This window comes from Dipodomys ordii, unplaced genomic scaffold (assembly GCF_000151885.1).
Source record: "Dipodomys ordii isolate 6190 unplaced genomic scaffold, Dord_2.0 Scaffold58, whole genome shotgun sequence".
In the NCBI taxonomy this organism is placed as follows: Eukaryota; Metazoa; Chordata; class Mammalia; order Rodentia; family Heteromyidae; genus Dipodomys; species Dipodomys ordii.
This window is the reverse complement of record NW_012267274.1, coordinates 9,098,314-9,124,598: the sequence shown is the minus strand read 5'-3', so window position 1 is coordinate 9,124,598 and position 26,285 is coordinate 9,098,314. Positions and strand designations below refer to the sequence as shown.

At 40.1% G+C, this 26,285-nt stretch overlaps 1 protein-coding gene across 1 annotated transcript in view; it reads left to right on the top strand.

Moving 5' to 3' along the window:
* LOC105989729 (phosphatidylinositide phosphatase SAC2-like) overlaps positions 1-26,285 on the top strand; it is a 61,186-nt gene that overhangs the window by 2,224 nt on the left and 32,677 nt on the right. Inside the window, exon 2 of the mRNA XM_013021902.1 lies at positions 15,818-15,898. Within this exon, the coding sequence (XP_012877356.1) occupies positions 15,818-15,898 (81 nt within the window). The remainder of the gene's footprint in view (positions 1-15,817; positions 15,899-26,285) is intronic.

Sequence of the window (26,285 nt, the reverse complement as noted above, 5' to 3'; positions counted from 1 at the left end):
TTGCTTTGGTTAGGCTGATTAAATGAACTAGAGATGGATTTTTTTTCTTTTTTGTCGGTTGTGGGGTTTAAACTCTGGATTTGGGTGCTGTCCCTCAGCTCTTCAGCTCAAGGCAAGTGCTCTACTACTTGAGCCACAGTGCCACTTCTGGTTTTCTAGTGGTTTATTGGAGATAAGAGTCTCACGGACTTTCCTGCCTGGCTGCCTTTGAACTGCAATCTTCAAATCTCAGCCTCCTGAGTAGCTAGGATTACAGGCGTGAGCCACCGGCACCTGAACTCAGGGCCTGCTCTGTCCTGAGCCTCTCTTTGCTCAAGGCTAGTGCTCTGCCACTTGAGCCAAAGTGGCACTTCCGCCTTTTTCTGTTTATGTGGTGCTGAGGAATTGAACCCAGGGCTTCATGCATGCTAGTCGAGCACTCTACTACTAAGCCAACATTCCCAGCCCATAGAGATAGATTTTAAGACATTGCTCCTCCTCCTCCTCCCCCTCCTCCTCTCCCCCTCCTCTTCTTCTTCTCTTCCTCCTCTCCTCTTCCTCTCCTCCTCCTCCTCTTCTCCTCCTCCTCCTCTTCCTCCTCCTCTTCCTCTTTTGTGAAAATACCGGTTACAATTACATGGGCAAGGTAATGAGTACATTTCTCATCAGGCATTGTTGCCTCTTCCTTTGTTTCTCCTTCCCATTCCTTCCCATCACCCCCACACCCAAGACATTGCTTCTTATTTAAAGTTATTTCATTTTAATTTCAGCTTCTTCAACTTTACCCTTGCATTTCTTTAACTTGATAATGGGATATTTAAAATTACACTAATTTTCTTTAGACATCTTATTCTTTGAAATAGGTTTTCACTTTCTTTTAAATTACACTGAATTTCAAATTTCCCACTTTTTGCAATGTCAGTGTATATGATTTGAGACAGTTATAACATCTAGTTGCAACATTAGAGGGTTTTTTTTGGTTAGAGACTTGAACTTTGTACCTGAAACTTTCACTCATTGACTAACCCTATACGAACTGAGCCATGCCTCCAGCCTCTAGAATTTTTTTGTTAGTTGTAAGGCTTGAACTCATGGCCTGGGAGCTATCTTGAGCTCTTTTGCTCAAGGCTAGCACTCTAGCACTTTGAGCCACAGCTCCACCTCTGGTTTTCTGGTGGTTAATTGGAGATGAGTCTCACAAACTTTCCTACCTGGCCTGGTGATTATATATATCATTTATAAGTATGGAAATCCCTGAAAAACACTTGACCAGTATAATACTATCTCTTGTATACCTTTCTTTGATCTTACTAGAAACAACACTTTTTTTTTTCCCCAGTAGTGGGGCTTGAACTCTGGGCCTGGGCGCTGTCCCTCAGCTCTTTAGCTCAAGGCGAGCACTGTACCTACCACTTGAGCCACAGCCACTTCCGGTTTTCTGGTGGTTTATTAGATATAAAATCTCACGGACTTTTCCTGCCCAGGCTGGCTTTGAACTCCAAACCTCAGATCTTACCCTCCTGAGTAGCTAGGATTAGAGGTATGAGCCACCAGTGCCCGGCTAAAAACAACACTTTATACAGTACCTTTATTCTAATTGGATGGTCACAAAAATACAAATTTTGTGAGAATAGGTTTTACCTGATTGGTCAAGCTGTAAGATACATTACAACTTTTCCTCTTCCCCTCATGCCTCAGAACCCCAAGCTGTGCTCCTTGTTTCATAAGAAAACAGTTCTTACTGGAAGCCAAGAAAATGGCAAATCCTTGACCTGATGAGGACCTATAGTGGCAGAATGTGTAAGCAATATTAGATGCAAGAGAGTAAATTAGTTTTGAATGAGGTTTTCAGGAAGAACTAAGTAATTATTTAAACACCAGCTGGGAGAAGATTACATCTAGTTAATGATGGAAGTGCTAATTTTATGAATTTCTGTTAATAGCTCTAAAACGAGGAGAAGAAAATATTAATTCTTAGCTCATCTGTGTTTTGATTTACCTCTCAGAATTTCATGTCTGAAAATAACACCGAAGTTTAGCTTTTGGTAGACAGAAGATAGGGGATATTTCCAAACACATTCCTGTGTTTCTTGGTGATGCATTATGAATTCATTATTGAAGAGTTTTAAATCCTTACTTGAAATAGTTATATTTCAGTTGCTTAAGGTTGAAAAGTATATATTTTCCTCAGCCTCTCCCTTGGATGAAGTCCTACTTATATCATCTGACCTTTCATAAAAGTTTCTTAGTCTTCTTCTGTCTTTTTGGGCCTTTTTTTGAGATGTGAGAGGACTTTATTTTTCATATATAAAGAGAATTTAAGTTTTTATTTGGATATTGTAGTTTGAGGAGGCATTGTAAAACAACAAAAAAAGCAATTTCTAATTTTCTTCATGATGATTAAAATGTTGTGGTTAGGGGAAGGGATGATATGGGGAAACAAAGGAGGAGGCTACAATGCTTGATAAGAAATGTACTCACTATCTTGCCCATGTAATTGTAACCCCTCTGTATGGTATTTTCACAATAATAATAATAAAACTAAAAAAAAAGTTGTGGTCCACTTACTCTTTTTTTTTGGCCAGTCCTGTGGCTTGAACTCAGGGCCTGGCTGCTGTCCCTGAGCTTCTTTTTGCTAAAGGCTAGCACTCTATTACTTGAGCCACAGCTTCCCCATTTACTACATTATAATTATTTCTGTCTATGTATCTGAGCGTGTGTGTGTGTGTGTGTGTGTGTGTGTGTGCATGTGTGCATGCATGTGTTAGTGTCAGTATGTGTGTCAGTGCTGGGGTCTCCTACTATTGCTTGGGTTCCTCCCTGACTTCCCTCTCCCAAGGCTGGCACTTCACTGCTTGAACTGAACCTCTATTTCAACCTTTTTACTGGTTAATTGGAGATGAAAGTCTCATGGATTTTTCTGCCTTGAATTGGCTTATCAATATTCTCAAAACTTAGCCTTCTGAGTAGCTAGGATAGGGGCTGGGAAGTTGGCTCAGTGGTAGAGTGCTTGCCTTGCATGCTTAAGACCCTAGGTTCGATTCCTCAGCACCACATAAGCAGAAAAAAAGTCAGAAGTGGCGCTGTGGCTCAAGTGGTAGAGTGCTAGTCTTGAGCTGAAGAGCTGAGGGACAGCACCCAGTTCAGGCCCCCCCCCAAAAAAAGTTCTGAGTAGCTAGGATTTCAGGCATGAGCCACTAACACCTGTCTATTAGATCCCTATTTTTACTTTTTTTTTGGTAAAAATTTTTATTAGCATAAACTAATTGTACAAGGGAGGGGTGCATTGTCATATTTGCGTACATGCCTTTATATTTTGTTTTATTTTTGCTGGTCCTGGGGCTTGAATTCAGGGCCTGGGTGCTGTCCATGAGCCTCTTTGTGCTCAAGTCTAGTGTTCTCCCACTTGAGCTACAGTGCCACTTCTGGCTTTTTCTGAGTAGTTTATTGGAGACCCAACTATTTTATTTTTGATATAGGGTCTTACTATGTAATCCAGGCTGTCCTTGAAATCATAATCTTGCCTCAGCCCTCTGAGTGGTAACCTTAATTATATTTGCTTCTGGTAGCTTAGGTCACCTTTGATGGCAGCCAACCATATTATGCAGTTTATGATACCTTACAACTTTTTTTTCTTTTTGTCAGTCATGGGTCTTGAACTCAGGGCTTGGGAGCTGTCCCTGAGCTTTTGTGATCAAGGCTAATGCTCTACCACTTTGAGCCAGAGCTCTATTTTTGGTTTTGGGGTGATTAATTGGGAATAAAATCTCGTGGACTTTTTCTGCCTTAGCTGGCTTCGCACTATGATCCTCAGCTTTCAGTCTCCTGAGTAGCTCGGGGCCACCAGCTCCTGGCAACATTTTTTTTTTTTTTTAATGTAGTCCTTGCCACAGCCATTGAATCAGTCTGATAGGATACAAATGAGGGACTAATACGGGTTCCTTCTCCCATCCTGTATTTACTTAGATCAGTCATTTTTAACCTGGTTGTACAGTAGAATTACATGGAGGGGATTTTTTTTTTAATACAGATGCCAGAGCCCACCCTAGCCAGCTGGGTCCATCTCTGATGAGAGGCGAAACCTTGGCATTAGTATTTTATAAAGCTCTTAGATAATGATAATGAACAGCTGGTTGACAGCCATTGACTTAGAGTTTATATGGGGAAATCACCAGCTGCTGGATCTTCTAAATTGGATTAGTTCTGTAGCTTCTCTTGCTGGAGAAATAATTACCATTAGAGAATTCAAAGAAATGTATATCAAACTTTGCATTTATAAGATGGCACTTGGATGTAATTATTCTTAACCTGGTTTCCTGCCTAATTAAATTCTTAGAATTTAAGCAAGGATGAACCAACTATGTTCCTCATTCTAAAACTCTTTTCCTCATTTGTTTGACTTTGGCGTTGGTGATTGTCTTTTCAGAGCAAAAAATATCCCCCTTTTTTTTTAAGCAGGAAATGAAACTGGGCTCTGGTTATATATGCATATCCTAGCACTTTTTTTTTTTTTTAAAACACAAGTGAAGCTGCCTGTGAGTTCAGCAGCTGTGCCCAAAACTAGGCTCTTTCTTGAGCTGAGAAGACCCAGGGAGTGCCTTTGCTCTGGGATGGTGGAATGAATGACTCACCAGCTCTGCAGGCACACAGTACTTAATCATTTGTTTTTTGTGTAGCAGGAAGGGGAGTGCATATGAAAATAGAAGCTGTGTACTGCCAAATGGATCTGAAATAAGAGTGGAAATATTAACCCAGTGGATCAGACAATGGAGTACTTAGACTTGAAGTAAATGTAACTTTATTATTTCAGTAATTGGAATTTGGCAATATTCCTAAAATGTTATACTTTTATAATTTGTAAGCAACTTTACTCTTTACTAAATAATTTTGGTCATCTTAAATATTAAAACTTACTTGTGAACTTAAAATGTTTCTCACTGGGCACAGGTGGCTCATGTCTGTCATCCTAGCTAAGATCTGGAGGCTAAGATCTGAGGATCTCGGTTCAAAGCCAGCCTGGGCAGGAAAGTCTGTGAGACTCTTATATTCAATAAACTACTCAAAAAAGCCAGAAGTGGCATTGTGGCTCAAGTGGTAGAGTGCTTGCTTTGAGCTAAAGAAACTCAGAGACAGCACCTAGGCCTAGAGTTCAAGTGCTAGGACTGGCAAAAAAATTGTTTTGCTGGGTGCTGGTGGCTGAGGCTACCTAGCTACTCAAGAAGCTTTTATCTGAGGTTCGCAGATTAAAGCCAGACTAGACAGGAAAATCTGTGAGATTCTTATCTCCAATTAACCACCAGAAAACCGGAAATGGCACTGTGGTAGAGTGCTTGCCTTGAGTGAAAAAGCTTAGGGATAGGGCCCGGGTCCTGAGTTTAAGCCCCATGCCCCTCCAAACCATATATCTGTTGAAGGAAAGGTTAGAAAACTGTATGCTTGTTGGAACATTTCAATTATATGGTGTTCTTTGTGGAGGGACCATATAAACCCAAGGCCACTTTACTATTCTAATGCCTTCTCTCTCCCATGATACACTGATATTGTTGACAGAGTGTCCAAGCTAAGTTTAGTCATTGAATATACCTAGACTAATACCCATCTACACCAGTTTTTTTATTTCCTTAGTGATGATACATTAAAATCTATTTAAAATCCATACACATGCATGCATACATATATTTGTGAACACATGCATTCAGCTATACACCTACATTTTGAAGTATCTCTCTATACCAGGCAGCAAATTGATAGCAGTTCAGCAATATGAACTGACCTTTTCTTCTTGGGTCAATTATAGTGCTTGTACAGGTCTTACTCTATTTCTTGTGTCTCTTGTGTCATTAGTATTACAAGTTATGTTATCTTAATGTGTAAGATAATTTCAGTGTTGCCCACAATTTTAGCTAAGTATTTCATTGTAAGAAACTACATGCTCATCACTTACTATAGTTTTGAATGATAAATACATTTATTAGTAAAAAGCTCCCATACAGCAAAGTTGGGTGTTTTGGGACATTAAAAAAAAAGAAGGTAAAATGTGCCAGGTGCTGGTGGCTCATGCCTGTAATCCTAGCTGCTCGGGAGGCTGAGATCTGAGGATCGTGGTTTGAAGACAGCCTGGGCAGGAATGTCTGTGAGACTCTTTTCTCCAATAAATTACTCAAAAAAGCTGGAAGTAGTGCTGTGGCTCAAGTGATGGAGGGCTTGCCTGAGCAAAAAAGAAGCTTAGGGACCGTGCCCAGGCTGAGTTCAAGCCCCAGGACCGGCAAAATAAAATAAAAATAAATATAAAGTGTGACTGGAGATATAGCTCACCGGTAGACTGTTGCTCTGCTGCTGTTCACATTCCTGAGTTCAATTCCCAGCCCTGCCAGAAACAAAACTTAAGATGTGAGTTTTATTACAAGCTGATGAAAATAAGTAATTGGTAGGAGAAATCACTTTTTTTGTTTGTTTAGTTCAATAACTATAATGAATACCTCTTAGCATCAAGCTCAGTGATAAACAAAAGAGCTATAGAATTAACTAACCTGGTAGAGAACTTGGCACTTTTTACTTGGTTAGTTGAAACTGTTTACATTTATTGTAATTAATATATTAGCTATTTCTGCCTTTATTCATCTTTTCTATTTTGACATCTTTTCTCTTTCCTTCACTTATCTGCTTTTTCTTTCATTGAGGGGTGCTGGTACTAGGACTTGAACTCAGGTTTGCAAGTTCTTCTAGAGTTTACCACTGAGCCACACCTCTACTTCTGGCTTTATTTTTTTTCTAATTAATTGCAGATAAGTGTCCCTGGACTTTTCTATTTGGGCTGGCTGATATCCTCAAATCTCAGCCTTCTGAGTAGCTATGGATTACAGGCATGAGCCACCAGTGCCTGGCTTGACAAATTTCATCAGGTTTCTTTTTGTTGTCTGATTAAGTTACAGTGTGATGTGTGTGTACATTTCAACATTGTTGTAATTTTTATATTTGCATTCTTTTTCTAAACTTTTTATTGTTATGATAAAGGTGATGTACAGAAGGATTGCAGTTACATAAGTCAGGTACAAAGTACATTCTTTTTGGACAAGGTCACTCCTTTCCTCTCTCCTAGTTTTTCTCTACCATCCTGCCCACAAATTGTATAGCTCACTTTTCACAATTATTTATATTCTTTTGTGGATATAAACTTAGACTCAGCATTTATTTTCACATGTAATTGAAGTAGCCAACATCCATGTCTTTTTTTTTTTTTTGTCAGTTGTGGGGCTTGAACTCTGGGCTTGAGCGCTGTCCCTCAGCACTTCTGCTCAGGGCTAGTGCTCTACCACTTGAGCCACAGTGCCACTTCCTGTTTTCTGGTGGTTAATTGGAGATAAGAGTCTCATGGACTTTCTTGCCTGGGCTGGCTTTGAATTACTATCCTCAGATCTCAGCCTCCTGAGTAGCTAGGATTACAGGCATGAGCCACTGGTGCCTGGCATGTCCATGTCTTTTAAAGGTATATTTCCCTCCCTTTTCTAGATTTTGTCTTTTCTAGATTCTGCTGCCTCCAATGTCAAGGGTTTACCGAAAAGGAGGAAGCTGATAGTCATACTTGATTTGCTGTTTGGATAGAACTATGTTCCTGAGACAGACTGTATGCCTAGTTTTAAGCTGCATCAGAGTTGTGGCTCAGTTTCATATTTTGAGAGAACAGAATTCTAGAGTGTATCTAGGCATGGAGGTATTTCACTCAGAGAAGGTTTACAGGTATTGTAGCTCTACCCTATGGTTTAATTTAAAAAAAAGTATTAAAGTGGTTTTTCCTTCATATGATCCTTCTCCTTCCTCTTTTAAACCATATGTAGACTCTTAAAATGAAAAATCTGTGGGGACAGTGTTGTGCAGTAGGAGCCTGGATATGTATTTCTCAAGTTTAGTTGAAAGTTATTAACATTTAGTGTGTGACAGATGTTATGCCAAACACTTTCACATAATTCGTTTAATCCTCATGAAAACTCTCCTAGATGAAATTCTCATTTACTAAAGAAGCCGATGGATTCAGAGCCTAGTTATATATACTAGGATCTATTCCCTGGGACACCAAATGCAGGTTGTGGCAACATTACGTCTGATTATCTTTACTGTGTCCAGTTTTCCAGTTTTCCAGTGAGTCCTGGGTTACTCTGTCACATTCTTACCTAACATCTGGATCTTTGAATTCAAGCTTGTTTGCTCGTGTCTGTCCTAAATGCTTGTCCTTGCATTTTGTTTCAAGGGCAATCTGTTTTGCCTGGAAAAAGAACTGAATTTGCTTACTGTCTGTTGACTTGCTGGGTTGGTCCCTATTTAGTTCTTCAGCTTTATTCTTAAAGTGTTTAGAGTCCCCTTTGGGTTCAATAAATATTTGAAAGCCTGTTCTGTGTTAAGCAGATTTTTAGAGTCTGACAACAGCTTTTTTACTGGTTGTCAGGGTGAAGGTTTTGGCTCTGGACAAGGGCAGTGAGTGACTTTGTTCATGGAGAAAAGTGTAATATTCAGTGGACTTGATGAGAAAGAAAGGCATTTTGGCTGCTGAAAGCCCCATGCAAATATGAGAGCATTACACAGTGACTATTTGGTAAGGATACTTAGGATGTTAGGGTGTGTTAGGAAGAGCACTCTTGGACTGAGTGGCAAAGTGTTCTGATGTTAGTTAATATGCTAGTTGGTGTTGGGCAGTCACGTTACCCACTACCCACTTTGCCAGCCATGATATATTTCGCTGAAATAAACCAGATGACTTTAACTTTTATAAATTTAAACAGTAAAATGCTTGAAGTGGGAGCATGGCTCAAGTGGTAGAACACAGGAGATTCTAAGTTCAAATGCCAGACTGCCAAAAGAAAAAAGAAAGAAATAGTAAACATTGCTGATGTGATAGGACATTTGTCTGACTTCCCCCTTTCTTTCCATGTTGTATGTTTACGACAATTTTGGAGCCCGGTGTGCCATGCACTAGGAACATAAAGTTGAACATGAATATGGTCTCAGTGAGTTTCCTGTTCTTGATGATTCCCTGTTAGTCAAGGAGACAGCCAAGTCAATCATTAAGTGCAGTAAAAAACTAAGGTGCCCAGTGGAAATTTATGCAGGGTTCAGGGGAGCTATACCAGAGTGGCTAGTCAGCCCTATGGGGTGGGGTGGGTGGAGTGGGGAATGTGTCCAGGAAGACCAGTGACCCTTGTTCTGAACTTGGAATGAACAGCAGCCAAAGAGGGCTGGAGCGATGTTCCCGGCCTTCACAAAGTTCCCTGGGTAACTGGAAATCGATGCTGGCAGTGGAGAGGCTGAGAAGGGTAGATGGAACTGGCCCCTGCAGGGTCTTGTAAGCCTTTCCAAGGAATCCATACTTCATTCCTAAGGATATGGTTGGGAAAGGTAATGGGATTGGATTAAGAGTGCTCATCTCTTTTTAATGCCTGATGCATCTTTTTCCATGATAATTTTATACAAATAAGACTTTAGCACAAAAAATATTTGAAACAAAGGCAGTTGTTATGTTCTTACAAACAAAGCAGTTCACCAGCAAGATATAAAAACTCTGAATCTTGTTGTATCAGCCAACTAGTCTCAAAAAATGTAAGGCAAACATTAAGATGGAAAGAAAAATATATACAAAATATGAGATTTTGAAAAGTAAGACTTCCCAAAAGCTAATAAAAGTCAGACATTGATGGCTTATACCTATAATCCTAGCTATTGAGGAAGCTGAAATCTGAGGATTGTGGTTTGAAGTACATTGCTGCTTTCCTGGAAAAAAAGAAGAAAACTAATAGGTGAAATGTTCAGAAAAATTAGCAAGTATATAAAATACATGGAAGAGTCAAACAAAAGTATTTTACCAGATTAATACAATGAACCATCACCTAAATATGTTAAAGCAGATCATCATCTGGTGAACATATAGATATATGAACCAGCAATAGAAGTTTAATTAATGATACTCCTCCTTACATTAAGACATTTTTCTATTTACTGTTCAGCTTCATTGATATTAGTGCTTATCTCATTACACAAAATGGGTTTCATGACCCATATATAGATGGACATCACTTTCTTGAAAACACTGAGTTTAAAAATATATAAGCACACATAGAACATTTATATCCAAATCCCACTCCCAAATAATCTTCCTGTGCCCTGTTACTCTTCTGTTTTTCCCTGTGCTAAATGGAAGATGACTTTGAGTCCTATTTTTATAGAGTTCAGGCCATCTGATCCCTCATCTGCTTTACTTCTTCTCCATTTCTATATTTAGCCTTTCATCTTTTCTTCCAGACTTAGAAGAAAGTGACATCTTTCTTCAAGGTTAACTTTTACAACCTTTGATTTCATTTTCAGCTTTCTTTTTGTATTTTAGTGTTTCCTCTTATTCTATACCTGGTCATTCCTTTTCACTTTATTCCTTGCTGTGCTTACATTGAACCTAGTGCCATGTACATTCTAGACAAGTGGTCTATCACTGCACTACAACTTATGCCTAATCCTAGACATTTGTTAAATCATTTCATCATGAACTTAATTCTATGAGTTTAACTGGGTTTTATTGTGAACTTCTGACATCAGTGACTATTAGTTTTAAAACACAAATTGTCTATGCTTTTTTGAAGTTGTTTACTTTTTAAGGTTAATTATTTTCTTGAATGGGTGGTTTATTTACATCATTCACAATGCCCACAATACAAAAGAGTGTCGATTTAGGAGGTTCTTGCTTGCCTTTTTTTCAATTGCTGTTTACCCTTGGCTTTTTTTTTTTTTTGTCAGTCATGGGGCTTGAACTCTGGGCCTGGGCGCTGTCCCTCAGCTCTTCAGTTCAAGGCTAGTGCTCTACTACTTGAGCCACAGTACCACTTCCCCGTTTTCTGAGTGGTTTATTGGAGAAAAGAGTCTTATGGACTTTTCCTGCCTAGATTAGCTTTGTACCGTGATCCTCAGATCTTAGCCTCCTGAGTAGCTAGGATTATAGGCGTGAGCCACCAGTGCCCGGCTACCTTCGGCTTTTTGTCTCACTCCCTTTTATTTTATTTATTTTTATTTTTTTGGGGGTCAGGTCGTGAGGCCTGAACTCTGGGCCTGGGGGCTGTCCCTCAGCTCTTCAGCTCAAGGCTAGCGTTCTACCACTTGAGCCACAGCACCACTTCTGGCTTTTTTTCTTTTTGCTTATGTGGTGCTGAGGAATTGAACCCAGGGCCTCATGCATGCAAGGCAAGTGCTCTACCACTGAGCCCCCTTCCCAGCCCTCTTTTATTCTTTTTGCCCAAGTCTTCAACCTTTCCTACTCTGGAGAGAAAATAGATGTTCAGTATCATCTTTGATTTCTGTTCTTCCTCCATTTCAGCTAGCTTCCTTTGAGCTGGTTTATGTTAATCTTAGGTATATTCTTTTTTTTTTTTTTAGGTGTATTCTTTACCTATTAATAAACATCTTCCAAGCTCATTTGTTCTTCCAAGCTCATTTGTTGTGACCTTTCAAGTCCTTTCAACCCACAATTAGTAATTAGGTACATTCCTTACTCCAGTTTCTTCCTCTGTACAGTTCATGAAACTTTTGTTTCTGATACTTATATATTTATATGTGTTCACTAGGACATAGTGTAGGAAGTATTTTTTTGTGATGGACCTTCAACAATTGTAATTAACTTGTAATTGAGGGTTCCTCTTACCAACTGACATATAATCCCTAGCTCTAAAGCTGTTTTACTGATGTCCTTACCTGCCTGCCATAGTCTTCAGTGCAGTCTCATTGTCTTTATTCAAGTCCCAGCACAATTAGCCTCAGTTTACTTGCATTCTTATTCTATCTCTACTGTACCTGCTAATCTTTTTTTTTTTTTTGGCCAGTCCTGGGGCATGAATGCAGGGCCTGGGCGCTGTCCCTGAGCTCTTTCACTCTAGGCTAGCACTCTACCATTGAGCCACAGTGCCACTTCCAGCTTTTTCTGTTTATGTGGCAATAAGGAATCAAACCCAGGCCTTCATGCATGCTATGCAACCACTCTACCACTAAGCCACATTCCCAGCAACTGCACCCACCCCCACCCCCTCCCCTGCTCCACCCCTAGTCTTTTAAAACACAGATTATTTGTTCCTTTATTTTAAAAAATATCATAACCTGACATGGTGTCTCTTCTGCATCCTTTTTTTTTGGGGGGGGGTCCGGTTGTGGGGCCTGAACTCTGGGCCTGGGCACTGTCCCTCAGCTCTTCAGCTCAAGGCTAGCACTCTACCACTTGAGCCACAGCGCCACTTACAGCTTTTTTTTTTTCTGCTTATGTGGTGCTGAGGAATCGAACCCAGGGCCTCATGCATGCAAGGCAAGCACTCTACCATTGAGCCACCTTCCCAGCCCAACAATCTTTTTTTTTTGGTTGGTCATGGTGCTTGAACTCTGGGCCTGGACACTGTCCCTTAGCTCTTCAGCTCAAGGCTATCACTTTACCACTTGAGCCACAGAGCCACTTACGGTTTTCTAGTGATTAATTGGAGAGAAGAATCTTATGAACTTTTTTTTTTTTTTTGGGTCCGTTTTTTTTCTTTTTGATTTATAGTGCTGAGGAATTGAACCCAGGGCCTTATGCATGCAAGGCAAGTGCTCTACCACCTTCCCATCCCTCTCATGGACTTTCATGCCCAGCCTTGAACTACGATCCTCAGATCTCAGCCTCCTGAGTAGCTGGGATTATAGGTGTGAGCCACCAGCACCTGGCTAAAACAATCATTTTAATGTGTTTCTTGTAGAAGACATATAGTGTAATATTTGTAGAAAGCAAGCAAGCAAGAAAGTTATTTTTTAATTTAACTTATTTTTGGTGGTACAGGGGTTTGGACTCAGATCTTTGTACTTGAGCCACTTTGACAACCTGTTTTTACATTGGTTATTTTGTTTGGTGCATGGGCCAGCCTGGACTTGAGTCTCCTATTTGTATTTCCCTGCATCCCTGAATGATGGGTAGGCACCACCATACTCAGCCATTGTGTTGCTTCTTAGCTGGGATGACTAACAAATGTGTACCACTGGCCCCAGCCAGTGGTCAAGATGGAGTCTTGCATACTTTGTTTTTCTCCCCAGGTTGGCCTCAAACTATAATCCCTTGAACTGTGTTTCCTAAGTAGCTAGGATTACAAGTTTGAGCCAATGCACACAGCTAGAGAACTTTAAAGTTTTTAGTTTTTTTTTTTTTTTTTTGGGTCGGTTGTGGGGCTTGAACTCGGCTTGGGTGCTATCCCTCAGCTCTTCAACTCAAGGCCAGTGCTCTACCGCTTGAGCCACAGCACCACTTCTAGTTTTCTAGCGGTTTATTGGCGATAAGAGTCTCATGGACTTTCTTTGCCCAGGCTGGCTTTGAACCGTGATCTTCAGATCTCAGCCTCCTGAGTAGCTAGGATTATAGGTGTGAGCCGATGCCCAGCGTTTTTAGTGTTTTGACTACTAACTTCATTTCTAAGATCTGTCCTAAGCTATTAGTGAGGAAGCAAATAAAATATTTACATAATATTTCTCATCACAGTGTTTTTAAAGAAGGGAAACCTTGTAATCACTTACATTCCTCAGTAACAAATTCTTCCTTAACTGGGAACGTATTCTATCATGAAATTATGTTTTTGATGGATAATTTAAAGAAGTGAAAAAATACTGTTCTCATGAACTGGTATTACTAACATAATACTGTTTATAGTATAATTCAGTATGCAAATGTAATGAAATAAAATTCTGCTACCTTTGGCAGTGGTATGTTAAGTTTTTTTCTCCCAATTTATGGTGCTACTTTGATAATAAATACAGAAATACGTATATAATTTCAGAGGGAGGCACTGTAGCAGGATGGTTTAGAACCCAGCCCTCAGTGAGGCAGGCCTTGTTTACTTATTTGCTGCTTATTTACTTATGGACTTATTTTTTTTTAAAGGCAGTGTCTCGTGTATGTAGCCCTGACTGGGCTTCAAATTTACAATGTAGCCCAGGTTGTCCTGGAGATTTGATCCTCCTGCCTCAGCTTCCTGAGTGTTGAAGCATGCACTACTGGGTCTGGTGGCAGACCTAACTTGATCGTGTTTTCCAAGCATTATTTCCTCAGCTGTAAAATGAGACTCCTAATGTCTACCCTACATACTTGTCAAGATTAGAAATGACAATATATATGACAGTCTTAAAAAAATTACTATTTTATGTTAATTCTTGCAACAGTAACAACAAAACCAGTGAAGTCAGGTCGTAGAGGTAGCTTAATGGTGAAATATTTGGCCTAGCATGTGCTACTTAGCATATGTAAAACCATGGGTTCCGGGGCTGGGAAGGTGGCTCAGTGGTAGAGCGCTTGCCTTGCATGCATGAGGCCCTGGGTTCGATTCCTCAGCACCACATAAGCAAAAAGAAAAACGCCAGAAGTGGCGCTGTGGCTCAAGTAGTAGAGTGCTAGCCTTGAGCTGAAGAGCTGAGGGACAGCACTCAGGCCCAGAGTTCAGGCCCCACGACTGGACCCCCCCCAAAAAAAAATAAAACCATGGATTCCAGCTATAGCATTGTTAAACATCCTCAACCACAACAAAAAGCAACAAAGTCAACTCTTTGCCTTTCACTGAATGCATGTAGGAAACATCAAAACCCAAGTACATTAAGAGACTATATTATTAAGTATAATTACTCTGAGTTATCCATAGAATATGTTTCACTACAAACATAAATGGTAATAATTGTTAGGTATTTAAAGAGGCTGCTGAGTAAGAACAACACCACACACGTGGTATTCAGGGATAGGTAAGGGATAGGTTTATTCAGCATACAGGCTAGCACCAGGCCAGGTTGACACTCCAAGCATCTGGGAAAGAGGCAATCTGGCCCCAGGCCATGCCTTGCCTTATATAGGGTAGGGGCAGGAGAAGGTGTGGCCACATCTGATCCAGGGAGGTGGGACCAGGTTAGGGGAGTGGGACCAGGTGGGAGAGAGGTGTGGCCACATCAGCTCCAGATGTGACCTCAGCAGATTTGGAGGTGACCTACAGGTGTGTTAGTTGCCTGGGTCACACAAGTACTGGGCGGAGACTTGGCCTCCAGGAGGGAGGCTGACCTTACAGTAGTTAAATACAATTTGAATTTTCTGGCAAGAGAAATATTGTTTTCAGCTGCTGAATTTCCAGAGCAGTCATTTTTTAAACCATATATATCAAACAACCTTTTGCAACCTGTTAAATACAGTGAATTTGCTTCTTTTCTGAGTGTCTAGTATCATTTTTATTTCTCACATGAACAAAATGAGAAGTCTCCCAAATTAGGGTAATCTGTTCTGTGGTTTACATGAAGAACCCTGATTGAGATGTCCAACAAAGAGGGGTGCTCAGTAAATAGTTCCTATTGTTTTTGACCTAGAAGGTGTGTAAAAGAGCAGTTACTTCCTGGATGGCTTTGGTTTATGTAAACATTTTTGGGAAAAGGTGGTTTTCCAAGTATGATTCAGTAAGTGGATCACTCCATGGCTATTTCTTGAGTCTTGTCTGCATGTGGGACTGGCTCTGTGCTTGAATTCAGGATTTGGAGATTTTCTTCGTATTTGCCCTACTAGTGCAACATCCTTTTTCCTCCACTGTAGGGCGCCAACATACTGCTTCACCTCAGGTGGAGTTTCTGAAGTTAGTGCTCACTCTGTGTAACTCCTAGCTTCAGGAGCCTTGTTCAGGCCTTGGAGTCAATGCTTTGTCTCAAATTGCTTTGTGGTAATATATTCTGTGTTGGGTGTTTATAACTGCTTTTGTGGGATGTCCATCCTTTTTTAATATACTGTTAAAGATATCTTCTGGTGAATATGTTTTCATGACTGCTTCTTATTTTATTCTAGCTACTGACCTACTTCTTGCCTGGAATCCCATTTGTTTGGGGTTGGTAGAAGGTGTTATTGGGAAAATTCAGCTTCATTCAGGTATGTTTCTAAAAACTCTTTAAACTTGTGATAGTTAATGTAGCATTCTGTGACATTTTCCTGTTTGAGGATGCATAGAAATTGTTACGGTTTTGATTACTTTGTCTTAATTTTGGATCTGCTCAAAGTTGGTATATTTCTGAATAATGAAACAAAAGCAAAGAGAGAGAGCTGGGAATGTGGTTTAGTGATAGAGTGCTTGCCTAGTATGCATGAAGCCTTGAGTTCAATTCCTCAGTATTACATAAACAGATAAAGCCAGAAGTGGTGTTGTGGCCCAAGTGGTAGAGTAGTAGCCTTGAGCAAAAGAAGCTCAAGGACAGTGCCCAGGTCCTGAGTTCAAGCTCCAGGACTGGCCGAGAGAGAGAGAGAGAGAGAGAGAGAGAGAGAGAGAAGGGGGACATAGTATTAAAATCATTTTGTCCTTTTACTTAAAAATCTTCATCGAATGTCTGCTGTGTATCAAGAATTGTGCTTGTTGGTGTAACATGTGAGCCAAATCCTTTTCTACCCTCATAGAGCTTACAATTTAAGAAAATATACAGATACAAATGCATACTAATTGAAATACATATATAATAATTTGAAAATTGATACTTTATGGGAGAGAATGGGAGGGATAAACTTAAAGTTGGAAGGTGATGACCTTTTGTGAACAATCCATTCAACTTTGATTAGACAAGGGTATGCCTATTTATATGTAGTATGATTTTTTTTTTTTTTTGTCCATCATAGGGGCTTGGGCGCTGTCCCCAGCTCAAGGTGAGAGCTCTACCACTTGAGCCACAGCGCCACTTCCTGTAGTATAATTATTTTAGAGACCTTTGTCCATAGCAGGCAGATTGATAGAAATTTAAGCCAGGCATTGGTGGCTCACGCCTGTAATCCTGTATTTGAAGATAGGGCTCTGCACTTGGTAGATAGGCCCTCTACCAACCAATCAAGCCACTCTGGCCTTTTTGCTTTGCTCTTAATTTAATTTGTGTGTGTGTGTGTGTGTGTGTGTGTGTGTGTGAGAGAGAGAGAGAGAGAGAGAGAGAGCGGCTGGGTACTGTCTCTTTGCTTTTTTTTTTTGCTCAAGGCTAGCATTCTACCACTTGAGCCTCAATTCTACTTCTGGCTTTTTGCTGGTTAATTGGAGATAAGAGTCTCACACTCTTTTGGGCCTGAGCTGGCTTTGAACTGCAGTCCTCAGATTTCAGCTTTGTGAGTAACTAGGATTATAGGCATGAGTCATTGGCTCAGCTTTCTTTGGTTGTCTTTTAAGATGTTTTATGAAGCATTTTGTAAAGCTAAGAAACCATCACAGATATTAAGTACACATTGTTATATCTGTGTAACATATATGTTGTAAAGCTATCATTTAGATTAAGAAGGGAAACATGACTTCAGAGCCCTCTCTACCTTCTCCGAATGTTTCCTTCATTGAAGAAAACTTAATATTTTGATTTTTTTCTTGCCCTCTTGATTTTCATTATTGCTTTTTGTGTTTGTTTGCTTTTGGTGCTTGATACATGAACTAGGGCTGGGTGCTGTCCCTGAGCTTTGTGCTCAGGGGTTGGCACTCTACTATTTGAGCCACACCTCAATTTTTGGCTTTTTTGGTGTTTAATTGGAAATAAGAGTCTCAAGGACTTTTTTGCCCAGGCTGACTTAGGATTGATCAGATCTCAGCCTCCTGAGTAACTAGAATTACAGGTGTGAGCCATTGGCATCTGGCTCATTATTGCTTTTAATACATATATGTTCCTAAACAAGATGTTGCTAAGGTTTATATTTTGGACATTTGATAGATAAATAACATTAAAATTTTAGTATTCTTTCTGTTTTTATTTTTAATTTTTTTGAGTTTACCCATGTTAATGCATGGAACTGGAGTCCCTTAATTTCACTATTAGTTGAATAAATAATGATTTGTTCTTTTGCCTGTCACTGGGTAAGTTTGTTATATTTTTTGCTCATAGAATACTGCTGAGATTCATTGTATATTAAGCCTTTGGTAGATTAATTATTTTTCAACACAGAAGAGAAAATCATCATTTTATAACCATGCTAAGTTTTTTAATAACACTCTCCTACCTGTCCACATTTACATACATATATTTTTAATTCATTTACATGCTGACAGGATAATTTTACAGCTAGTTCTTCTGAGCTAAAATTCGTTTCTATTATTTAAATGACATGTATGAAAGTTCTGAATTATTTTTCTTTAATTTCAGTCACGTCCTGGTGAAGTGAATAATCACTGAAATCAGGAGAACAGGATTTGAGCTCTGATGATTAGCCTTGAGACAAAGGAGAGAAGTTACCTAATATCTATTTCCTTTATCTATTGTATAATATGCTATCCTAAAAGTTAATGGCTTAAAACAGTAGCAGTGGATCTTCTTCATGGTTCTGTGGATGAGCAAGTGGCTCTTCAGTTCTCTTCTGTTGGCTGTGGTCCTTCATGAAGCAGCATTCCCCTCAGAATTTACCTGGATTTACCTCTGTTTGACTTCATGTGGTCTCTCTCCCTGGGTCTCAGCTTACAAGACCTCTCCTCAAATCCTTTTCTCTCTCCCTCCTAGAAAACCTGGACAACTTTTCAGGGTGGTGGCTGGGTATGTTAGTCAAGTGCTCTACACCCCCAGCCTGATCACCTTCTTTTTTTTGTGGGGCCTGAAATCTGGGTCTGGGTGCTGTCTCTCAGATCTTCAGCTCAAGGCTAACACTCTACCACTTGAGCCACAGCGCCACTTTGGGCTTTTTCTGCGTAGGTGGTACTGAGGAATCCAACCCAGGGCCTCATGCATGCGAGGCAAGCACTCTACCACTGAGCCACCTTTCCAGCCCCTGACCTAATTATTTCTGTAGGGTTTTATGAGCCCCAAATGAGATAATATACCTGAAGGTTCTTACTAAATTACAAATCACTACCAAAATTCCTTTTTTAATATAAAACTAACAGATCAGGAGTGGATGTTGTACAGGTCTGCAATGACTTCCTTGGGGCAGGTGGTCTCTGACTACTGTCTCTCTACAGCTCCTTCATTCTTTTTTCCTTTTGACTATCTCTGTTGGTGTGTATGTAGGGGAAAAAATGTTGCCCTTAAAATAGCACCCTTAGCTCTCAAACTACCATCTGAGGTCCCATGTAATTAGTGGAGATTGATCAACAATCAAAAAGAATTAATTAGGGAGTCAGGTTCAGACACTAAAAACATTTATCGGCCCACGTTCGCCACCTCTCAAGTCATTTGGTTCAAAGTGTCCCTACAGGACCACTTTCCCATGTGGGAGAGAAAATCAGAGTATCAAGTGTGTTCTGTCACCAGTGTACAAATTTAAGTTGATAGCTTCTGAATTCATGATACAGAGAGCACGTAGTCATCTGTAGTCAGCCTTCGTTTCTATGTTCTTCCCCTCCCATCACCTGCCTTTCTTTTTTTTCTTTTCTTTCTGCCTTTCTTTTTTTTTTTGGTTGGTTGTGGGGCTTGAACTATGGGCTTGGGCACTATCTCTCAGCTCAAGGTGAGTGCTCTACCGCTTGAGCCACAGCACCACTCCTGGTTTTCTAGTGGTTTATTGGAGATAAGAGTCTCACAGACTTTCCTGCCCGGGCTGGCTTTGAACTATGATCCTCAGGTCTCAGCCTCCTGAGTAGCTAGGATTACAGGCGTGAGCCACCATCGCCCGGCTCTTTGCCTGCCTTTCTTTAGCCCCCAAACAGGAGGCTGATAGCCAATAAAAGTACCTATAATATAGAATATTTTGGAAGAGAGACAGATGAAAGAAAGTAAAGAGGAGAGAGAAAAAAGAAAAGTAGGTAAAATTTCTTAATTTTTCAGTATCTTGGAGACACTTCCTCTGCTCTTCTTCTCTTGGCATACTACTTAACAGGATTGGTCTGAAGAAAGTGAGTAAGAAGGAAAGGAAGATCTTTTCAGATGTTGTTCTTCCTCCTTGACCACAGCCCTGTCTCTATCCATCCACACTAACTCGTGAGCATTCCTTTTCTCTCTTTCACCTTCTGTCTTCCAGGCTGCCTAGTCCCTACTCTCTCAATGTCTCTCTAAAACTCTTGCTACTAGGGGTCAGATTAGCCAAAAGCAGCTGTGCTGGTGAGCATCAGAATGGAGCTAAACAGTTGGGGGGCATTTTCCCATGGGAATATCTTAGGGGGTAGAAGATAAATGGAATAAAATGTCTGTACTTAAACTCACTTTCACTCCTGTTTTCCTCCTACTGAATCTCTACATATTAATGCATGAATTTTTGTTCTTGTCGGTAAGATGGGAACATAAATTTATTTGAACAGATGTTATTGACAGTCTTAAGTCAGTGTGGGTGAGCTATGCTGCTGTTTTTGATTGTCACTGAACTCTGCACTCCTGAGAAATATATCAGGCTCTCATGACTTAGAAACTGCATGAGTTTGATAGGGTTGTCAGTGCTGCAGGCTGGGCGGCTTACACAACAGAATTTTATTTCATAGCTCTGGAGCTCAGAAGTTAGAGGACAAGATGCTGGCAGGGTTGCTTTGTCTGAGATCTCTTTCCTTGGTTTGTAGATGGCCATATTCTCTCATCTTCATTTAGTCTCTCTTCTGTAACTGTGTGTCTAGATTTCCTTCTTACAATGGCACCAGTGTACTGGATTAGAGGACACCTTAATAAATTCACTTTAACATGATTACCTTCTTAAAAGGTAATCTATCTGCATTGGTCACATTCTGAGGCATTGGAGGTCAGGATATATGAGTTTTGATATTATAACAGGAACTTAGTGCCCATTGAAAGGTTTACTACAAAGTATTCCAGAGACAATTTCTTCTAGTCTAATACTGTTGATTCCTATTTTTTTTTTTTCCCTTTTCTCTGCAATACTGGAAAATGGGCTCAGGGCTACCACTTGAGCAGTGTGGCCATCCGGCTATCTGCTTATGATGATATATTCTCCAGATGTACTCATGGGGTTGGTGGACTAGTCCTGAATGATCATATGATGGCCTTGGGCCAGGGTAGTTCATCTGAGCCTCAGTCTCATCTTTAAGAGAACATCTACCTAGACAGTTATTGTAAGGATTTAATCAAAACTTGCTAAACGAGTTCTTGGTCATAGTAAACATTCTGTATATACTAGATATTTTACTTTAAGGGTTCTAAGAAGTATCAGCTACTCTACCATAAATTCTGTGTTTTTTTTTCTTCTCAGTTGTGGGACTTGAACTCAGGGCCTGGGCACTGTCTCTGAGCCTTTTTGCTAAAGGCTAGTGCTCTACCACTTTGAGCCACAGCCCCACTTGCCATTTTTCAGTGGTTAATTGGCGATAAGAGTCTCATAGGGATTTTTCTGCCTGCTTCCTGTCTCTGGTGGTTAGAAGATGAGTCTTACTGACTTTCCTGCCTAGGCTACTTAACTGAGATCCTCAGACCTCAGCCTTCTGAATAGCTAGGATTATAGCATGAGCCATTGGTACCCAGCTCCAACTAAGTTCTATATACACAATTTTGAAAGTTCTTATATCTTGGATTGTGTATCTGCTGTCAGTATTTGCTGAAATGGTAATATAAACAATCCATTAGAAATCATACTGTGAAACTGCTGAGGTTTTTTTTGTTGTTGTTAGTTGTGGGGCCTGAACTCTGGACCTGGCCGCTGTCCCTCAGCTCTTCAGCTCAAGGCTAGCACTCTACCACTTAAGCCTTAGTGCCACTTCCAGCTTTTTCTGGAATCGGACCCAGGGTCTTATGCATTCAAGGCAAGCACTCTACCACTGGGCCACCTTCCCAGCCCCAATTTTTTTTTTTTTGGTTGGTTGTGGGGCTTGAACTCGGCCTGGGTGCTATCCCTGAGCTCTTCAGCTCAAAGCGAGTGCTCTACCACTTGAACGCCACTTCTGGTTGTCTACGTGGTTTACTGGAGGGTAAAAGTCTCATGAACTTTTTGGACTTTACTGCCAGGGCTGGCTTTGAACCATGATCCTCAGATCTCAGCCTCCTGGGTAGCTAGGATTACAGGCGTGAGCCACCAACGCCCAACTGAAGTAATGTTTTTGGTAGTAAAGTATTTGCAGTCGTAGTGACAAATTATATTTCATAATCCATGTTCTCTTTTTAAATATATGTGTTAGAAGAATTTTACAATTATTTTCAGTTGGGATATATATATATATATATATATTACATAGTTATGTGATGTAATATATATATATTTCATAGTTATGTGATGTAATATATATATATTACATAGTTATGTGATGTAATATATATATATATATATATATATATATTACATCACATAACTATGTAATACATCACCCCAGACACCCTTTTATATTCTGGTCACTGTCATTATCTAGTCAGTTGGGATATATTTTGCTAATAATTGTTCACCCTTCCAGCCAGCTCTTCCAAAAAATATCTCTTTAGAACTGTTGGCTTGTTTTGGGGTTGAAGGCCTTTTCTGTTAGATATTTGCAGGCTGGTGGACTTTTAGTCACAGTTTAATGCAGTCTTATTTCCACTAGCTGTATTTGTCTAGAGTTGGGTTGACCAAATGGGGTTTCTTAATTCGAGGAATCGAAAGTAGAAGGAAAAAGTAGATGAAAAGCAAAGGTTTGTGAGAAACGTTTTTTATTCATTTGTAATAAGAGTGATGGTGAAAGTTATAAGTACATATAGAATGTTTTGTTTGTTTCTCTTTATGTCTATCTCCTCTCTGGAGGATAAGATAGAAAGAATTGGGGCTGGGACTGTGTCTGTTTTCCTCTTGGTTTTTTTTTTTTTTTGGGTCCGGTTGTGGGGCCTGAACTCTGGGCATGGGCACTGTCCCTCAGCTCTTCAGCTCAAGGCTAGCGCTCTACCACTTGAGCCACAGCGCCACTTCCACCTTTTTTCTTTTTGCATATGTGGTGCTGAGGAATCGAACCCAGGGCCTCATGCATGCAAGGCAAGCACTCTACCATTGAGCCACCTTCCCAGCCCCTCTGTTTTCCTCTTGGGTGGGTCCCTGTGTACTGACCTCAGGAGGGATTGTTTGGAAATACTCTGGTTTAACAGATGTTCATGGTATGCCTTCTTTGTGCCAAAGCCTGTACCTAGTGTTGGTGACTTCAGTGTGACACAGTTCTAGAATCATTTACTCAAGTCTGTGGCCTAGAGTTATTACCCAATCATACAGTTTTATCATTATTAGCTTAAGGTTTTGAAGAGAAGCATTAGGGAGCTGTGAACCCAACAAGGTGGGTGGGGCTGAAGGCTTCCCTGAGGAAGTAATGTATGACTTGAAGACTGAAAAATGAGTATGTGAAATGTGGGCTAAAGGACAAGGGTGGAGGCAGTGGGAAGGGTGAGGGATGAGAGACTGAGAAGAGATGGAGTGGTAGAGTAAGCCGCTGTGCAAAACAACACATGATTGATGTGTTTTCATCATTTATTTTCTGTTTAATGTCCAGGATATAGCCATATCTTTAAACACACATTTATAAAAAGATTGCTTTAGGCTGGAGATTGATTTTAAATGGATCATAAAAGCCCTTCAAGTCCAAATGCATTCTGAAGATTGAGAAGAAGATTAGCTCAATTAGGATAAGAGCTATCTGAATAAAAAGCACAAAGATTTGTTAGCAATTATGTATATATATATATGTATCATGATATATGAAAAATAGTCTGGAGAGAAAATTGTCAGGAGTCTTGACTAATTTGGCAATAGACTCTCTTTGTTTAGTAATTAAGTGAATTATTCCTCATAATACTGAACAATCACAGATAAAATTCACTCAAGTAGATCTCATTCATTAAAATTTGCTCACCATCTGCTCTTCTTCCACTTCTGAAGTGGTGAAGCAATCCTAGTTATTAAGATGGTAAAATGCATTATTGCGCATGATTTAAAACTGATTGTAGTCCTGTCTATGGAGACCTTCTTGCTATGGTGCTAATGACAAGAAATGCTTTGTGTTTCAGTGCTGAGTATACAGAATTCAGTGTTACTACCATTGTTTTAATACCTGCCTATAAGGCCATTGGGAATCCCCATTCCTTAAGAATATTAGATGCCCATGTAATTGTAACCCCTCTTTACAGTATTTTCACAATAATAATAATAAAAAAGAATATTAGAGAAGCCAGGTGGGCCATTTGGAGCTAGCTTCAGCCTCTGGAGTTTTCCTATTACAGATCTTTTAGATACACCTTTGTTTGAATCAGAGTTTTATTGTTTCTTGTACATTATATTGTACAGAAGTAGATTGTTTTAATGTCTTTTAACAAATTACCTTATTAAAAATATATGGTGATTGTAGCCTGATGCTGGTGGCTCACATTTGTAATTCTAGCTACTCCGGAGGCAGGAAATTCCATGAGATACTTAATTCCAATAAACTACTCAGGAAAAGCTGGAAGTGGCTTAAGTGGTAGGGGACTAGCCTTGAGCAAAATAAGCTCAGAGATGGTACCTAGGCCCTGAGTTCAAGCCCCAGGACTGGTACCCCCCCCCCAAAAAAAGAAAAGTGTGTGGTGTGTGTATATATGTATATGTGTATTTTAATGATGGTTTCATAACTATAAATTTATTAAGATCATTAAATTGTAAATTTACAAATAGATTAATGTTATATGTAAATTATATCTCAATAAAACCATTAAAGTTGGATGTGGTAGCATATGCTTTTAATCCTAGTACTTGGGAGGTAAAGACAGGAGGATCATGGATTTGAGCCCAGTCTGGGCTACATAATGAATTCCAGGGTAGCCTGGACTACAAAATACAACAACACAACAAAACACCTTCAATCCTCACAAAACCTCAAACCATTAAATGTAACTAAGGCTGGTTTGTGGTGGCTCATTCCTATAATCCTAGCTACTCAGGAGGCTGAGATCTAAAGATTGTGTTTTGAAGCCAGCCCAGGCAGAAAAGTCTGTGAGACTCCTATCTCCAGTTGCAAATATTTTACTTAAGCCAACTATTTGGCCAAGTAGTAGAGTGCTAACTTTGAGCAAAAATGCTTAGGGGCAATGCCAGGCTCTGAGTTTAAGCCCTACGACTGGTATGTGTATACACATACATTTCACTAAGAAGATTTTTTTTAATAGCCTCTTGTAATTATTTTAATTAAGAAAACGAAAGCTGGGGATGTAGGTCAGTGGTAGATCTTTTTAAATTTTCTGTACTGGATTTTGATCACAAAGTGGTCATACTTGCTAGGAAAATGTTTTATGATTAGAGTCATGTCCCCAGCCTTTTTGTTTTATTTTCTTTTCCAGATAAGTTCTTACAGCTTTTGCTGAGCTAGTCTTGGATTATGATCCTCCTACTTCTGCCTCTCAAGTAGCTGGGATTGCACCATCCCTGGTTTATTTTTGAGATGGGTCTTTTGTTCAGGCTGAGTTTGAATTGCAATCCCCTTATTCCATCTCCCAAGTTGCTGTGATTACACATGTAAGCCACTATGTCTGGCTCAGTGGTAGAATTTTTTTTTTTTTTGATGGTTGTTGGCCTTGAGCTCTTTTGCTCAAGACTAGCACTCTTACCACTTTGAGCCACAGCTCCACTTCCAAGTGGTAGAATTCTTGCCTAGCACTCAGAAGACCCTTGGTTTGATTCCTAATACGTAAACAAAACTAAACCCCAACAAAAACCCTAAAAAACCCAAACCAACCAAAGTAACAATATATTTTGATACTTGAGGTGATTCTCCACTCCCCCTCCCCTCCTCTCCCCCTCCATGTACTGAGGTTTGTTTAGAATATTTACATCATAACAACAGGATTTTTTTGGGGGGGGTCTGGTCATGGGGCCTGAACTCTGAGCCTGGGCGCTGTCCCTCAGCTCTTCAGCTCAAGGCTAGCGCTCTACCACTTGAGCCACAGCGCCACTTCTGGCTTTTCTTTTTTTCTGCTTATGTGGTGCTGAGGAATCGAGCCCAGTGCCTCATGCATGCAAGGCAAGCGCTCTACCACTGAGCCACCTTCCCAGCCCAACAACAGGATTATTATTAGTAGCAGTATTATTAGTATTATTATTTTCAGTTGTGGGGCTTGAACTCAGGATCTGAGCGCTGTCTGTGAGCCTTTTTGTGCTTAAGGTGAGTGTTGTACCACTTGAACCACAGAGCCACTTCTGATTTTTGAGTGGTTAATTGGAGAGTTTCATGGGAACTTTTCTGCCTGGGCTGGATTTGAATTATGATCCTCAGATCTCAGTCTCTTGAGTAGCTAGGATTATAGGTGTGAGACACCAGTGCCCTGCCAGGATTACTATTATTATTATTTTTTTGGTCTGGTCATGGGGCCTGAAGTCTGGGCCTGGGCACTGTCCCTCAGCTCTTCAGCTCAAGGCTAGCACTCTACCACTTGAGCCACAGCGCCACTTCTGGCTTTTTTTTTCTGCTTAT